Source organism: Cenococcum geophilum (assembly GCF_001692895.1).
Source record: "Cenococcum geophilum 1.58 unplaced genomic scaffold K441scaffold_25, whole genome shotgun sequence".
NCBI classification, from domain to species: Eukaryota; Fungi; Ascomycota; class Dothideomycetes; order Gloniales; family Gloniaceae; genus Cenococcum; species Cenococcum geophilum.
Genome location: NW_027137583.1, coordinates 132,263 through 148,867, shown reverse-complemented (window position 1 = coordinate 148,867; position 16,605 = coordinate 132,263). Strand labels below are relative to the sequence as shown.

The window sequence follows — 16,605 nt, the reverse complement described above, 5'->3', positions numbered from 1 at the left end:
TAGGGGTTAAAAAGCTTAACGAACTTTACTTACTTCGTTATTATATCCATACTCCCTAGTATATCGCATTTAGTAAAGTAAGCATACCGGCTAGGGCTTTAAGAAGGGGAAGCTAGGCTATTTTATAGGGCTATAAGGCTTTCTAGGATCTCTTATAGGGTCTTTTATATATTCCTTACCTTAAGATAATTAGCTTTCTAGCTAGCTGCAAGGGCACGAATCTACTCGCGTACGTCTATAACGTTATTATTATCTTTAATTTCTAATCCTAATTAGATCTTAGGTTCCTTTTAAATAAAGGCAACTCTCTTAGATAAGTTTACTTTGGGTGCCATTATTAGCTTCCTAGGGTTTGTTAGTATTATATGCTTTAGTTTTAATTTTAGGGATATAGGTCTAGCCCTATCTAGCTTATAAAGTAAGATATTATCTAGGCCTTCCTAGGTAATATAGAGTTATTTTAGTGTCTAAGTATAGCGTGTTAACGCGTCGTTGCAGATAAAGTTTTTTCTTTTAGGGTGGGATATTATTAAGGCCTTCCTAGGCAATATATGGAGAGCTTAGTATAATGTGACGGCTTGTATAAATGCTTCTAAACCGAAGCTTGTAGAATGCTATCTTATAAAGATACTAAGCTAAAGAGAAGGAAAAGGGGTTACTAGGACTGATGTAAATAAATATATAGGGTAAGCCGCTAAGGCGCTAGTTTTGGGCGGGCTAATCGTAGGTTAGCAGAATATGGTAGAATTTGGCAGGTAATATGCGATAGCGCCGTTACAGTCTTTATAGTAGTGGAAACCCTTATTAAATTAAAGAGTCTATAAGCGAGGGAAGATACCTTCTATCCCCGCCTATTACTATTAGGATATTAGTAGAAATTTTAGATAGCATATTAAAGCCTATAAGTCTTATATGTATAAACAGTAGGGATCTAGTATAATTAGCGAAATCTAAAATAGGATAAAATAGGAAATACTAGAATATAGGTCTTTCTCCTACTGCGGTAATAGGAATACTTAAATTTGTTTTTATTAAAGCGAGGTATCTTATAAACATAGGAAGGATCCTATATACGAGTATAAACGCAGCAATAATAGTATTTTAGGGAAACTATTATAGAAGTAATAAACGCTGTCTAGGGCGTTACCGGGAGAGGAATAACACTGCCGCCGGTCTAGGGACGCGTAAAAGAACTACGAGCTATTATAAGAGAATACTTTAAGAAGTCAGCATCATTATAAGAAAGATAAGGTAGGGATCCTATTACTTATAAACGTGTTAAGAAAAGATAATAAGGCAGTAATAGAAGTGCGGCTAGAGATATAGAAGCTAAAAGGCAAGATATAATAAAAACAGCTTATTTAAGAACGAGATAAATAGTATTATTAATAGAAGGACGAGTAAGAGACGACGACTTATAAATAGAAAGAAAAAAAAACATTATTATTAAAACCCATTTAGGTAAATAGGGATAGTAGTTAGTTAATATATCGCACTAAACAACCTCAAGATCCATTTATAATAAATTCCCAAAATTAGAGAGGTAAATCCCACTAAATTATTATTATTATTATTAAAATCCTATTACAAAAGCACTATAAAGAGCTAGGGTAGGAGAAGAGTAAAGGAATAAAAGATAAAGTAAAGTTCCGCACTAGTAAAGAGTTAGCGATAAGCCGCATTATAGAGTACCTTTTTACTAGGGGTTTCCCTAGTAGTTTTAGCCGGAACTCTATAAAAGCTTAGTAGAGGCGAAGTCTTAGAGAACTAAGACCCTAAAAGGGGAGGTAATTGTAATAGAATCCCCTAGGAGGTATATATCTAATAAGACGGTAGGGGTTTTTATCTATATCCTATTTATATTCTAAAAGACATAGTTAAATAGGTTAGAGGTAAAAGGTTTTACTAGCGTCTTAAAAGAAATATATAGGAAGCTAGTTCCCCTCTAGAGAAGAACTAGCAATTAGTCTCTAAATAGAAGAGGTTAGAAAGTATTTATCCTTTATTTATAAGGATCGTTCTACCTTAACTTATCTTCTACTTACCTATAACTCTTATTCTACACTATTAATTAGATAATTATACGTTCTGGTTAGACTGGCCTCTTATATTAATTTAGTAACTAACAAGTTAATAAATATTAGAAAGTAATAAGTATAAAACCTCTATATAAGCGTACCCAGCTCTAGCGCCTTTTATATTAAGTTAGAAGTCTTATCTAATAAACAGTTAGTATAAAGTGGACGGTAGATTAGCTAATTAATAAGGCTATTAAGCTCACTAATAACGATCTATTATAACTTAATTTATAGGCGATAGACACTTGTAATATAATAAGGAGTACTTAAAAAAAGCTGTAAAAGTTCCTTACCTAGCTTACGTCTTCTTTATATCTTATAATAGTTACGACTTATAGCTTTTGGTAAAAGATATTATTTAGAAAGTCGTCTACTTTAAGTAGATAATAAGTAAAGCTTAATTAATTATTGCCGTATTTTAAGCGTTACTAAAATAACTTAGAGCTCTATGTAAATATATAATAGAAACCAACGGTAAAGCGACAGCCTTTGTTCTATTATGCATTACTAAATAGAGTACTTAGCTTATAATAGTAAGAAGCGTTAATAAGAAATAGGCAGCCCTATAGAAGTTCTTCCTTAATTAAACAATAGCTCTTAAAGATATAAACGAAAAGGACTTAGTAATTAAGAGGCTTGACACCTTAATATAGGATAAGGGCTTTAGCAAAGGCTTTAATTCCTATGTAGATTACTCGCGCCTATTAATATCGCCATTAAGATAAGCGAATCTGATGGAACCATAATAGGTAACGTAATTCCTTGCTGGAGGAGTATTAGGAATTATCTAATTAAACTCTTAAAGTCGCCGGAAGCTCTTAAAAATACCAATATAGCTTATATTATTAATTGCATATTTAAACCACGATATAGGACTTAGATTAAGGACCTCTACGTTATTATCTCTTAATCCACGCCACATTAGCGACGTCAATTTGCCTTATTATACTAAGCCGTAGTGGAGGAATATACTATACTGCTTCTTCGTGAAGTAGAGGGTTAATTACATTGCCGTAATAGAGTAATTTAACGAGTTCTGGAGGAAGGAGGGTTGCTTTAATAGAGGCCTTCTAGTTTGGCAGTATGCTGAAAGGAAGGAGGTCTTTTGGGAGTATATTTAAGCTTCCTGCCCTGCCAATTTAGTGACGTTAGAACGTTCTTTTAGTATTCTAAAGCTGCTAATGAATAAGTTTTGAGCCTAGCTGACGCCGTAGCACGTTGATATGCTACAATATATATATATTAACGAACGAGTCCTTAGCCGAATCCTGCGACAAAACGCGACACCCGAAGAGCTTATAGAGGTGGAAGATAAGGCGGTAAAAGTAGGGGAGGGTTATATAGAGAACCCGGCTTTGCAACGGGAGTTAATTATAATTCAGCAGCTTTTGAACTAGGAGGCCCGCCAATTTAAAGCCTCTATGTAACACTACCAGCTTAATGAAATCCTATAATCGCCTGACGTCATGCATCATGATATTATCTCCAAAATCTCTTATATAAAACCCGGAGAATGGTCAAAATCTAGGCCTTCAAAATATAGAGGATCCGGCTCAGAATTTCGGTCAGATCCGGATCTTCCGAATCCGGTTAGATCAGGATTTACATTTTCGGACGGATCGCAACCCTAACCAGTCTTAAATCGACCGTCCTATGTTTTCGCACCAAAGGCCCTCAGACGGCAACCAAGACAGCATTGTTAACTAACCCTAATTCGATTATACTAGTAAGGGCCTAGTAAAGCCATACTGGTTAAGTACTAGCGAGATTTACTGTCTTGGTTGCCGGCTGAGTCGCTCACTGAGATAACCGTATCACTACGTCCGCACGGCTATCACCTATGAATAGTCTGCCAATAAATAAAAATGACCACAATAGCCTCAGTAAAGGCGAATTGCAGGAAGGTATTTCCAATTTTCCCCTTCAACGTATCTTACCGGTAACAAGTCAGCTGATTATCTATTCAGATTATGTGCATTGGCCGAAATTATGCGTTTGTAGTCCTCGTTCATACCCCAGAAGCATATAACTGAATATTCCCTATAAGCGACCATGTCAAAGAGCTCAACAATCAGCGGCCTAAGCAACCGTTCTTCTTCCTGAAGCCATCAAGCGCGATCTTACTACCAGGCACAGGACCGGTGCTGCGACCAAAGGGTGTGACCATGCACTACGAAGTAGAACTTGGGCTTGTTATTGGCAGGAAGGTACAGGATCTGGATCCTAAGGATAGCCAAGGCGCGCTGGAAGCAATTGAATGTGAGTCATGCTCTTGAATATAGCCTCTTGTTAACCCTCCCCCTCCCCCAAAAAAAAACCTTACGCAAATTCAGCCCAAATCTGACTAGTAAAATTGAAAATCTCTAGGTTATCTCCTGGCAATCGACATGACAGCCCGCAACGTCCAAGATGAAGCTAAACGCAAAGGCCTCCCTTGGAGCATTGCCAAAGGCTTCGATACTTTTCTTCCCATCAGCAAACTGATTGCCAAATCTCGCATCCCAGACCCTCACAATGCCCACCTTTGGCTCAGTATTAACAATCAACTAAAACAAAACGATAACACCGAGCTGATGCTCTTTCGCATCCCGCGGCAACTAAGCGATATTAGTAAAGTCATGACCCTAGAGAAGGGTGATATTGTGCTTACCGGTACACCTAAAGGCGTTGGGCCGGTGACTACGGGGGATGTGATGAAGGCAGGCTTGAAGATAGATGGGAAGGAGATCGAGGAAGCGAATATGGAGGTGTCTGTCGTAGATCGTGAAGGTCCGTACAAATTTACAGAGACATGAACACATTGAGTACGCGAAAAAGGCTGCTCTCTTTAGTGGTTGGAAAATTTAGGTGCAATGTGTGCTTCAGATATAGCTGAAGTCAGCCATCAAAGCAAAGCTGTCCAGGTCTTGTACTTGGGGTATCTGTCTTCTTTTACGCTTCCGTGGTGGTAATTCTAGCCAGAGAGTTTCCGATTTAGGAAGCCTTTGAATAGCTTTCGGGTGCTTGAGCGACGCTGCAAAGTCCTTCAATGGATTCGGCATTGGTACAGCGCGCTCTGCGGATGGCATCACTCGGCTCGTCGCCTGCTGCACATCTAGGCTGCGTGTAACCCCTCTCTTCTTCCTCGAATTAGCCGCTCCAGGGACGATCTTCGCATATATATTGTCTTCCTTAGTCATGGAGGTTGATGTTGTGATTTTAGAGAGCATTGGTCGGACCAACCCTTCCGTATACAACTGTGGTGATGTCCTCACTGATTGCCTTAACTGTGCATTTAGAGCTGGGGAACCTTCCGGCAGATTGTGTTTTTCCGGTGAACTATGATGGTATTCAGTACCTGTCCCATCCGCTACTACAGAATTGATTTGGCGAGGTATGGGTTTAATTCGTAAGGGGTGTTCAATACCTTTGGTTGAGTTTCCCCGCACTTGGGCTGTAGGGGAACTGAAAACTAGACTGGGACGACTCCTGTTCGAGATCTAATTTAGTCATGACTGTCGTGGTTCCTCTGGCCATCTCTTGTTGATTCTTAGCCTCACTGTTCAATCTTCCAATTTCGGCTTGGAATCGAGCACTTCTCGTGCTAAGTTGTTGGCTCGCCTGTTCCAGCACCTCCATTCTACCAATAAGAGTTTTAGTCCTTGTAGCATCATTATTTCTACGGGATTCGATTGCGTCAAGTCTCCTTGTAAGGACTGTAATATCAACCGGGTCGTTCTTCTTTCTCAGCGTTTCCGTTCTTTCTTGTTTCTGCACCTTAGCCTCAAGGTCTTCGACCTTTTTGATAACTACTTGATACGTAGACAGTGTCTGTTGAACCCCAATGCCCACCTCCTTAGTGTGTGAGTCTAGAGCTGCAATCTGATCCGCTAGCCTTGAAAATTTCTCAACACCTCCCCCCAGCTTTGTTGGCCTTTCTCCGACAAAATTTTCGATCAACTCCTTGACATCTTGATTTTCCTCCTCAATTGCTGCAATCCGTGTCATCATATCTTCAAATCGCGCAGATATACTCTTCATGCGCTCATTGCTCGCCTCTATGGCATTAACCTTGACGTCATGAGCTTCCTGTGACTTTGCCATATCTTTCACGCGGTCGAGAAGGTGTTCGTGTTCACGCTTAAGTTGATGCGCCCATAGGAGTGATGTTGGGCTAGAGGGCCGGGGTACCATGGTGGATAGAATGGACGTAGTACTGTTGAAGGTAAACTGGATGCGATGTTAGGGGGCTCTGATGAGGTTAACGTTATAGTAGTGGTTTCTTTCAATTATCGACGTCTAGAGGATTAGAAGAAGCCAACTCTAACTGGCTGGGTCCCAGTGGTGGTTTGCTTCACAGCTTCTGTAGTGTCACGAACGGGGAACTTGCCTCCGATCCGGTTGCTGATCCGCAGTCCTCGTGCTAAGTTGGCATATTTATCATGGAGAATATAGCAGGCGAAATATCCCGAACGCGTCAATTTCCAGAAGGTTGGAGGAAAAGGCGGTTTGGCCCTCTTTTATGCTGAAGGACATGCAAGCACTAAGACCAATATGTCTAGTGTGTTTTAATATGTCTCTTATACGTATAACTCGTAAGCTTATGGCTATTATCCGACCTTCGCTGCCCGATATCTTAGTTTAGTGGGTCGTGTAAAGTATTACGCTGAATTTAGGACGGTGTACTTGCGTTGTATACAAACCTAAACGTAATAGAGCTATGATCACGCTTGCCTCACATGCATTACACATTCACGCCCAAGTGAACTTCGAAGTGAAATTCGTCGTGAAGTAGTTTTGGATTCTCATTTCTTTCTTACTAAACCTCACGTCATAATAGCTTCGGCCCTTTTGGAATATCTACCATATCGTCCTTCTTGATGATCCTGATCTTTGTGTCCTTTTTCATGTTTACCTCAGCGTTCGTTTCCGATTCACTATCCTTGCTTCGCTCCCCAATACTGCGGTCGTAGCTGCTGGGGTCAATGCCTAAGATGCCGCCGACATTGTTGCGATCACCAGGGACTGAGAATTCACGGAATGCATAACGCCATTCGTTTAGGAAGCTGCGGATGGCTTTTCCAACCTTGTCTTTGCCATTCTTAGAGTGGTGGCCTGTGCCTGTAATGGCGTACACTGGGCGGGAGGAACTTTGATGTTTGAGTAGTATTCCCTCTAGATAAGACACGGCTTCATCTGGATGGAGACCTGAGAGGGCATGTTAGCAACAAATGAGATCGCACTACCACCTTTAATTTGCTAATATAAATTTGATGAAAACATTTCACTAGACTCACCATGGAGGTCAACATAAAGCTCACGTGCATTTGGCCCATTGTCTTTGTTGCGTTCTTCATACAGATGGCGCGCTGCTTCACGATGGGCTTCCCGCATGAGATTGTTCTCACTTTGCCCGCGAAGACTCAGAGCTTTAGCGGCACGAGAGTCACTTCGATTCCAAGCTTGTGCGGCACTATGTCAATCAGCGTCAGTATTCAGAATGACAGGAATCAATAACCCTCACCTTTGCAGAAACTTATTCCTCATACTCCCATGCTTAAAGGCTTCCGTCCTGGCCTGCAAATATGCCTGATTTGCATTATCTCCTGTTTCTAACCAGGGAATGTGCTCAGGAGGAGGAATTGCTTGCGCAGCTGTGCTATTCTCTCGACTGCCGTTGAAGCTCTTTGTCGGTTTCAGTCCTTTACGAAGCTGAGAAGGGCTTGGTGAGGGCGACATGCGCACGAAATCGGCTAAGGAATTTGGTCCGCCATTTTCCTTATGACCGTGGCTGTGGCCGCCTCTTTTTCCATGGTGTCTCTTACCTATTTTCGCTGCTGCAGAACCAAGGGTTGGAAAGGCTTCGTTGTCATCGACAGCAGGTACAGAAGGTGTAGCTGTTCGGGAATGATGACGGCTGCCAGGTCTCGAGTGTGGGCGACTTGAGTTTCCCGGCGTAAAGGTTGGGAAGGGATTTAGGCCCGGCGGCGGAGTGGCAACGGCCGAACTAGTGCCATACAATTGTTCTAGAGCCGTCATATCAAGTGCTTGAAGCTGTGAAGTCCATTGTGGCGAGTTGACAGATTGAAGAGAGGGAAACGATTCGTAATCCTGCATTTGAAAATTTGGGGCAGCCGTTTGTGTAGGAGGCGTGGATCCGCCTTCCAAAACCATACGGGCCATTAGAGATGATGGATCATGTGAAAATATGCACGTATTCCCCGCGAGACAGTTTCCAGTCATAAAATACCTTGGCACAGCAATGTCAATACTGCAAGAACATTCATTTTGCTGTTGGGGAGTGACTCACTTGCAAAGAGTTTTGCTAGTGTCATGGCTAAATCTGCAATCCGCCCTCGCGCAATGTCCACTGGATAGGAAGTATTTACATACAATGTTACTCTTTGCTTGGCCTAGCGGAGTTGTTGGACGAAATGCCGGACTCATGGATTTGCCTACTAGGAAAGTCCGGTCAGGCTCAGCTAAGCTCGTCTGGGGTTGTTGGTTATCAAGGGCCTGTGGACCCATTAAAGCTATGATAGTGGCGCTAAGGTCATATCCATTTGATTCAAGGGACTTCTCAATCTCTTCATCCGATCGGTCATCGCGAAGGATAGAGCGAAGCATATCATATGGGCTCATATCCATTATCTGAGGCTGAACCCATTCGGCAGCCGCACCATTGAGTGTACCGTCGCCAGTGAACGACGAAGATTCGGTGCTTCCTGAGTCATCGTTGACCAGCCAGTCGACTGTATCACTACCAAAATCACCGTATATTTCTGGGGTCGGGCTCGTCTCGCTAGGTTGATATGCGCTTAGGCTTGGGCTATGAGGAATATGGGGGCTTGAAAAGGCCAAACGAGGGGAAGGCCGTGGAGAGGTAAAGGGCGAAGCGTTAGAGGATTTTGCTCTAGAAAACCCAGGTGGTGCAATTCCGAATCCTGGCGGTAGATTTATCGTTCGCGGAGAAGCATTTACAGGCGTTGGCGCTCGAGCTACTTGCCAAGCAGCAGGCGATGGCCGGCGAATTACTGTGTGACGGCTGGGTGGAGGAGAGCTTGAGGAATTCCCAGCGTCGCGAAACCGCCAGAGTGAATCAAGTACCGCATTCTCGAGTGGTTTCCCAGTAAGAGAAGTTTGTTTGCGTAATAGCTCCTCCAGTTTGTCAGTCTTGTCATCATCTTCCAGCGACTCATCCTGCAGCACCGGAAGGCACAGCTCATAGACTTCGTCGGAGACCATCGTTGAAGCTGAAATGAGGGATGATGGTGTCGCGCAAAAGTTGGTGGGCGATTCTAGTAATGTCGGAAGCGTAGTAAGCAACTATTGGTGTGTTCGGGGTGATGTTTGGGGATAAATTAAGGATTAAAGTGGTCTTTGGGGGTGTCGCAAGAAAGGAGAGATGAGCAACCAAAAGAAGCAAGAGCGAGCTAGCGAACGAGCACAGTGACAACAGACTGGCTTTGTTAGATTGCTTGGATGGAGCAGAGGGAGGTGATGAAGCTCTGGGTGGTGCAGCCTTATGCAGGCGCATGCTTCGATAATGTGGGGACGGGATCCGAGAAGTCTATCTGCGCGTTAGTTAGCCCAAGGTGGAACGGGCGGGAATAAAGTTGATTGCGTGGCATCTTACAAGGCTACATTGCAGCAGACAGTTGGTAGCAAGTGAAGTAGAGAGATAATGAAGGGGGGGTGTGCAGTATAAGAATGTAGGTTTGTGAGTGCGCGAGGCAGCTGAAGTCCCCTCGCCTTCCAGTTGGACCTGAAAGTGATTGGTGCTTCCTGCTTTCCTGCCGGGGGGACGACAACGATAGCGACGCCTGCTTTCTTGCCCTGCTGCGCTTAATGCTGCTTCACCGGCAGGCAAATCCACATCCACTTATAGCTGCCCGAAGAAATGACTCTGGAATCTCTCTAAGAGTCTTTTGAAGAACTTGCGGGAGGCAATCTCGATTTCTCACGGTCGAGAGATTAACACATTGGCAATGTGGCGTATCGTGGCTTGACTTTGCCTCTCCATCGGATCATCGACACCGCAAATGCCCATCTTACTCTTACTTACTGCCTCTTTCCTCTTACACCACTCACCTTCTATGAATGATTAAAGCCAGCATTTCCGTATCTAAAGGACCCCTTCAGTACTCCTCCTTTGCCATCCTCTCATAGCCCCGCGCAATTCCACTTTCAAATCCTCAGGTTACCAACTATGCCCGCCGACGACTATGATGCACGCGCCCTTGCACTTCCCATAGACGAACCTCTATCCTCAGCTCGCCGCTCCGCTAGTCCAACATGGACGCGAAGATCTACCTCCTTCCGCCGCAACGGATCATCTTATTCTTCTCATACAGCAACCCTCAAAGCACGACTCCTAAAGAATGCCGAGAGGATGCATAAGCGAGCTATGAAAACATATCAGCAACTATCCCCTTTGCATCGAATACTCGTAGGCCTAGGCATCCTAATAGCGCTGGTCCTTGGGATACTCTTTCTAGTATATAACGAGCGTATTTTCGGCATGCTTGCTCCATTCGCAAAAAAGTGGCGGGATATCACAGCGGGTTGGCTGATCCTTTGGGCATTAATATTCGTGGTCTCTTTCCCACCATTAATAGGATATTCATTGCTACTAACCATTGCTGGTTTTGTATACGGTTTTCCAAATGGGTATGTCGTTTGCTACACGTAACTGTGTCCTGTCTATGCTAAGCAGGTCTCATCTAGCTGGTTCATCGCTGCAAGCGCCACAATTGTTGGCAGCACTGTCTCCTTTATCCTCTCCCGGAGTCTTTTGAAAAGCATGGTCCACCGTCTTATAGCGAATGATAAGCGTTTTGCTGCATTAGCCCTTACACTAAAGCACGATGGCCTCAAACTCCTCGTCATGATAAGGCTATGCCCGCTGCCGTACTCTCTCTCTAACGGCGCCATCGCCACATTCCCAACCGTGCACTGGGCCTCCTTTGCTCTCGCTACCACTATCGTCAGCCCTAAACTTATGCTGCATATCTTCATCGGCTCACAGTTCGATAGGATTGCTGAGCAAGACGGCAAAAGGGATACGAAAACAAAGGCTCTTAACTATCTAAGTATTTTAATTAGTGTCATGGCCGGCGTTCTAACGGGGTGGTTCATGTATCAGAAAACAAAGCAGCGTGCGCGGGAGCTGGAAGCTGAAGAGCGTGAGAGTGTCCAGAGGGCCTCGATTGACGGCCTCGACCATGAATATGCAGACGACCCGGATGCTTTGGAGGCGGCTGAAGCGCTAAGAGAAGACGATGACGACATCAGCTTAAGATCGGCATACGGAGATGAGACTTCCAGTTACCATGATGAACCCAGCGATGGTGATGACGACGATCAGGATGATGTATTCAAAGCAGGAGATGGCGATGAGGTGGATATGATCGGGAGGCATTAAATCTTTCCGCTACACTCTTCAACGTGGGATTCATATTTCTGTTTTGAGTAAGCCTGTAGACTTTGAAACGCGAGCACTAATGAGGCTCTTGACTGATGGCGTCTGGGGCATGTTTGACGTTAGGTTAACATAGAACTTCGCATTGACGCATAGAGGGGAGTTATAGATCCAGCATCTGGACCTCCAAATGTACATGGAGGCTTTTGGGAGCCGCGGCCCGGGATATCGACAACATGGAAACATTATTGTATAAAATGTTACTATAAGCAACTCAATCTAAAATCTTATTTGAGAGGAACGCACTTATACAAATTATACTTGCTCTGTTTTTATATCCATATCCTTTGGGCAAGACCCATGTGCTTTGCTTCAAACAAAGGTTGGGAGAGCCAATCGAGGATCCACAATCAAAACATTCTAAAACCTATAACTCTTTCTCGTCAAGGCACCTCTTCGTCGTCGTCGTTTCCGAACCCAAAGCCAAATTCACCATCGCCTTGTCTTGGCTCATTCATCTTAACCAGCTCCTCCCACTTTCCTCTGCTCTTCCGCTTCCTAGCCTTTGTCCCTCTCTTCTCCAACTCTTCCAAAACATCCTCCAGAACTTCTGGACACCTCTCCTTCAGCCTTCCCAGAAACAACCCAAACGCATCCGTCACATCGTCTGCAAACCCGCTGACTTGGCTCTTCTGATCCCTTAAAAACTCCAACACATCTGCAATTCTTCGTCTCGGGACGAAATTTTGCGTAAGCGCCAGACTCTCTGACAGGTTCAAAACAAGGTGGAACCAACCTGAGGGTACATGCAGCACTTCGCCAGCATGACAGATAGCTTCACGGCAACCGGGAGTACGTCGCGCAAGGGAGTGGAAGGACAGAAGATACTCGGCGATGCTGAGAGGGGAAGTTATTTCAGACTGATCGGGGGAGATAATGACACCCGGGGGAGGAGGGAGGGTGGGGTGAGAAGGGAAGAGGAGCCAGTACTTGGTGCCTGTTAAGACGGCATTCCAGGCGCTTGAGTGCGTGTCAGAGTTATTCCAGCCAAAAGTCTCGAGATCGTAGGACTAACCTGGTCGCATTAGGATCTTTATGGAAAGTGCTTCCGCTTCTCTCGGGCCCCATGATCATCCATCTGCAGTCTGGTCGCTGATCGCCCAGTACACTGAAAAAGTCTTCGCCGAAGCAAGTTGGTGGCCAATATGCTGTATCTTTTGCATCCTTACCAACAGAGATATCCATCTTCTCCACAAAGCTTCGGTCAAACAGGTAGAGTGGGCTTTCTTCACTACTGTTGTTCATATAATCCATATATGTCTTAAGCGGCCAGTCCACCGCTTCCGCACGGAACCTGACATTGGCATATTTCGAGAGCAGCGTCTTTGGCGTCCAATTCTTATAAACAGACCACTCTTTGACGGGAGACGTTAGGATGAACGGCGTATCTGTCCATTCTGCAGAGAACTCCTCATGAGTAAGATCAGGGAATCGTGGAATTAAATTTTGTGATGGTATATTGGTCGTGTATGGCTCCAAGGACATGTGGGCGCAGTGGAACGGACGGTAGAGGACATCCGAGAAGAGGTTCCTGCATGAAACGCGGAATTGCGGTGTATGCGGAAGTTTTAGGTATGTTGAGCGCCATGTGCCATACCATACGAAATTTTTGGGAGGAAACCTTATGGTATATTTTAACTTAAATCAGGCATGGAGATATTCATGGAACTTGAGTCAAAAATGATCATCACACATGTATGGAAAAAATCGAAGTCCAAAACAGTTACACTGACGAGATATATATATATATGCGTGTGAAGAGGCCTAACTCAAAGATTTTATACGAGTCTTGTGACTGACTGCGCTACAGATATAATGCGTATGGTGTATCAGAGAAATGGTGAACTCCACTTGCACAATACAAATATTGGACAGACACATTGACGAAGGCGAGCAAATGGAAGAATATGAAATTTACATCAAGGTTGTTTGTGGTGAGTTGAAAAAGAGCTCGAATCACTTCAGCTTTCATATTCGGGGGAAAGACACTGAAAGAGAAAATTGCCCACGTACCCTATAAATAAATTCTTCCACAGTTCTTCAGCGCTAGTGAAAGCATATAGAGCCTTGCAAGTGCCACCTAATCTCACCAAATCTAATGCATCTAGCTTTTCCAGGAAATGGTTCAAAAGTTCGTCAGGCAGTTTGCAAAAGAGTCCGCACGCAAATTTGATGTTTCGAGAGGCTGTATATGCGTTGCCTGATGGCTTGATGCCCAATGGGTGGCTCGGGATGACCACGGGAGCATCTCCTGAATCTTCGCCGATCGAGGACGACAACTTTATTCTTTTAACCCGATAGTATTTGTTGTCCTCTTCCACGCGCAAACATGCGTCAAGCGGGACTGCTGATGAAGCCATATATTTTTCTACGCCTCGCAAGTCGACCAAAGCAGTAATACAGAAAAAGAACAATGTGCAATCAACGATCACTCCGGCCGAAGGGAGTCTGAGTTCTCGGGTGAGTAGAAGGTTCAGGACAGGCGCAGAATTTATGACCATTTACCTCCGCTATTCGCCGCTGCCACCATATTAGCGCCATTCGCTAAAAATTAAAAAGTCTGCGGCGACTACTTCATCTCCTCCATTAACTCCATCATCTTCACAACAGCCACAACATATCCAAGACAACCTTCACCCACTAGATATCGCCTCCACTCTCACCTAAGAGGGTAGGTATCTAGTCTCAGCACAACTTCACTCTTACATCTGCGGCGGTATCTGGGGGATCACCACCGCCTTCAACCCCACCACACTTTCTTCCCGGGCACGGCGCAGAGCTTGTGATCGCCCTTCCTCAGTCGCAATCATGGCTGATGCAAAAGGCCTCGAGGATGTTCCTGAAGGTATGTTCTATCCGTACACCTGGTCCAATCACTCTATCGCTGCGGGGAGCAGTCAGTTATCTCGATCAACTCCATACCGTCTAACAACTGTTTCACAGGTCAAATTGAATCCAACTATGACGAGACCACGGACTCCTTCGACGCCATGAACTTAAAGCCAGAACTTCTCCGTGGTGTTTATGCCTACGGTTTCGAGCGCCCATCCGCGATCCAACAGCGCGCCATTATGCCTGTTATCAAGGGTGCGTGTTATTCATAGAGCCTTGGAAGCTGAGAGTAATTGACATAATATTTAGGACACGACGTTATTGCACAGGCGCAATCTGGAACTGGCAAGACTGCCACTTTCTCAATCTCCGTCCTCCAGAAACTCGACCCGAACATCAAGTCCTGCCAGGCTCTTATTCTTGCACCTACCCGTGAGCTGGCCCAACAAATCCAGAAAGTTGTCGTTGCAATCGGCGATTTCATGAATGTTGAGTGCCATGCTTGTATCGGTGGCACCAGCGTTCGTGACGACATGAAAGCCCTGAATGAGGGGCCCCAGGTTGTCGTTGGTACACCCGGCCGCGTTCAGGATATGATTCAACGCCGTGTACTCAAGACCGACCAGATGAAGATGTTCGTTCTTGATGAGGCTGACGAGATGTTGTCCCGTGGGTTCACCGAGCAGATCTACGACATCTTCCAGCTTCTCCCTCAGTCCACCCAGGTTGTTCTTCTTTCCGCAACCATGCCTCAGGACGTGCTCGAGGTCACCACGAAGTTTATGCGTGACCCTATCCGCATCCTCGTAAAGAAGGATGAACTGACCTTGGAGGGTATCAAGCAATTCTATATTGCTGTCGAGAAGGAAGATTGGAAGTTAGACACGCTCTCCGATCTTTACGAGACCGTTACTATTACCCAAGCTGTTATTTTCTGCAATACTAGGAGAAAGGTCGACTGGCTTACTGACAAGCTTACTGCCCGGGACTTCACTGTCTCTGCCATGCATGGCGATATGGACCAGGCTCAGCGCGATGTCATCATGAAGGAGTTCCGCTCGGGCTCTTCGCGTGTCCTTATTGCAACAGATCTTCTTGCCCGAGGCATCGATGTTCAACAGGTCTCCCTCGTCATTAATTATGACCTGCCTGCCAACCGCGAGAACTACATTCATCGCATCGGCCGTGGTGGACGTTTCGGCCGAAAGGGTGTCGCAATCAACTTTGTTACAGCTGAGGATGTACGAATGATGAGAGAAATTGAACAATTTTACAGCACCCAAATCGAGGAGATGCCAATGAATGTGGCTGGTAAGTTAACCCATATTAAATTTTAATGAACTGAATACTGATATTTGTCTATAGACCTTATCTAGGCAGCTGCCTTCACGAAACAAATCACCTATCTCAACAATACTAGCTACTTGTGTCCTGCCGGTATGTCAGCTTGTGATTTTGTGGTTGTCTTTAGTAGTATCTTCTGCCTGGTGTAGGGTCCACCCCATTGTTTCTGGTCAGAACAAAAAAGCGGGAGAGGGGAGGGTCTACACTTGTGGCATTCTGGCGTTTAGTCCATTTTTGTCAGGTGCTTTCTGCGAAACGCATGTCCGATGATGTTAGAAAAGGGAGGGTTGTCGTTTATATGGCAAATTTTCCTTGAGAACTTTTTCCTTCACCATCGGCTGTTCTCTGTACTGGGGATTGCTGTGCTACTCTTTTCTTGGTTATCATGACGTGGTAGTGGATGATCCACGACTAGACGTGTCACTAATGACAATGATGGTCTCTCTTCTTTATAGAGCGGTCTCGACATCTGTCTAATCCTCCCATTTTTTCCCATGTCATTTGGTGACCTTTATTATCTCAGTAACTTGAATTCATACGCTTGTGCTAATGCAATTGTTGCCTAAAAGTCAAATTAACATTATCAAGTAATAATATACCGACCCTCTATCAAGAGCGGGGTGGCTGTACCCTTTTTAAAACCAACACTCGCAGAATATAAGAGGTCCTGTAGCAGAATAGGTCTTTATAGTATCTATAATAACTCTTAAGTAACGGCTTTATTTTATTTTTATTTTTTTAATATTCATTATATTATACTATATATTATACTACGCATACAACCTCTAGGCTATAGCGCTATAGTCCTATATATATAAATCCTTTAAGGCAGCTTAATATATACTAGTAACTATATCCTAGTAGTTTATAAATCCCTAAACTAGGGGTTTA

The 16,605-nt window shown here is 44.4% G+C and overlaps 6 protein-coding genes across 6 annotated transcripts; 3 read left to right on the top strand and 3 right to left on the bottom strand.

The window, feature by feature from the left end:
* The first annotated feature begins 3,790 nt into the window (after positions 1-3,790).
* On the top strand, positions 3,791-5,324 carry K441DRAFT_660966 (fumarylacetoacetate hydrolase family protein). Its single transcript, XM_067648797.1, has 4 exons — positions 3,791-3,982; positions 4,046-4,071; positions 4,126-4,337; positions 4,446-5,324. The coding sequence occupies exons 1-4, from the start codon at positions 3,944-3,946 to the stop codon at positions 4,871-4,873; spliced, it is 705 nt and encodes a 234-aa protein (XP_067503132.1). The 5' UTR covers positions 3,791-3,943; the 3' UTR covers positions 4,874-5,324.
* Positions 4,907-6,727, bottom strand: K441DRAFT_131931 (uncharacterized protein). Its single transcript, XM_067640082.1, has 3 exons — positions 6,448-6,727; positions 5,485-6,287; positions 4,907-5,396 (listed from the first exon to the last, which is right to left on the bottom strand). The coding sequence occupies exons 2-3, from the start codon at positions 6,249-6,251 to the stop codon at positions 4,940-4,942; spliced, it is 1,224 nt and encodes a 407-aa protein (XP_067503131.1). The 5' UTR covers positions 6,252-6,287; positions 6,448-6,727; the 3' UTR covers positions 4,907-4,939.
* Positions 6,402-9,766, bottom strand: K441DRAFT_660965 (uncharacterized protein). Its single transcript, XM_067648796.1, has 5 exons — positions 9,694-9,766; positions 8,368-9,631; positions 7,582-8,307; positions 7,355-7,530; positions 6,402-7,265 (listed from the first exon to the last, which is right to left on the bottom strand). The coding sequence occupies exons 2-5, from the start codon at positions 9,300-9,302 to the stop codon at positions 6,889-6,891; spliced, it is 2,214 nt and encodes a 737-aa protein (XP_067503130.1). The 5' UTR covers positions 9,303-9,631; positions 9,694-9,766; the 3' UTR covers positions 6,402-6,888.
* Positions 9,767-9,963: 197 nt separating this feature from the next.
* On the top strand, positions 9,964-11,784 carry K441DRAFT_660964 (uncharacterized protein). Its single transcript, XM_067648795.1, has 2 exons — positions 9,964-10,727; positions 10,785-11,784. Exons 1-2 carry the CDS (start codon positions 10,267-10,269, stop codon positions 11,479-11,481), a joined length of 1,158 nt encoding a protein of 385 aa, XP_067503129.1. The 5' UTR covers positions 9,964-10,266; the 3' UTR covers positions 11,482-11,784.
* Positions 11,785-11,798: 14 nt separating this feature from the next.
* Positions 11,799-13,933, bottom strand: K441DRAFT_660962 (Clavaminate synthase-like protein). Its single transcript, XM_067648794.1, has 3 exons — positions 13,552-13,933; positions 12,554-13,159; positions 11,799-12,498 (listed from the first exon to the last, which is right to left on the bottom strand). The coding sequence occupies exons 1-3, from the start codon at positions 13,896-13,898 to the stop codon at positions 11,922-11,924; spliced, it is 1,530 nt and encodes a 509-aa protein (XP_067503128.1). The 5' UTR covers positions 13,899-13,933; the 3' UTR covers positions 11,799-11,921.
* On the top strand, positions 13,847-16,070 carry K441DRAFT_660960 (DEAD-domain-containing protein). The gene is made up of 5 exons (XM_067648793.1): positions 13,847-13,998; positions 14,098-14,383; positions 14,482-14,625; positions 14,680-15,681; positions 15,736-16,070. Exons 2-5 carry the CDS (start codon positions 14,347-14,349, stop codon positions 15,744-15,746), a joined length of 1,194 nt encoding a protein of 397 aa, XP_067503127.1. The 5' UTR covers positions 13,847-13,998; positions 14,098-14,346; the 3' UTR covers positions 15,747-16,070.
* Positions 16,071-16,605: the final 535 nt, after the last annotated feature.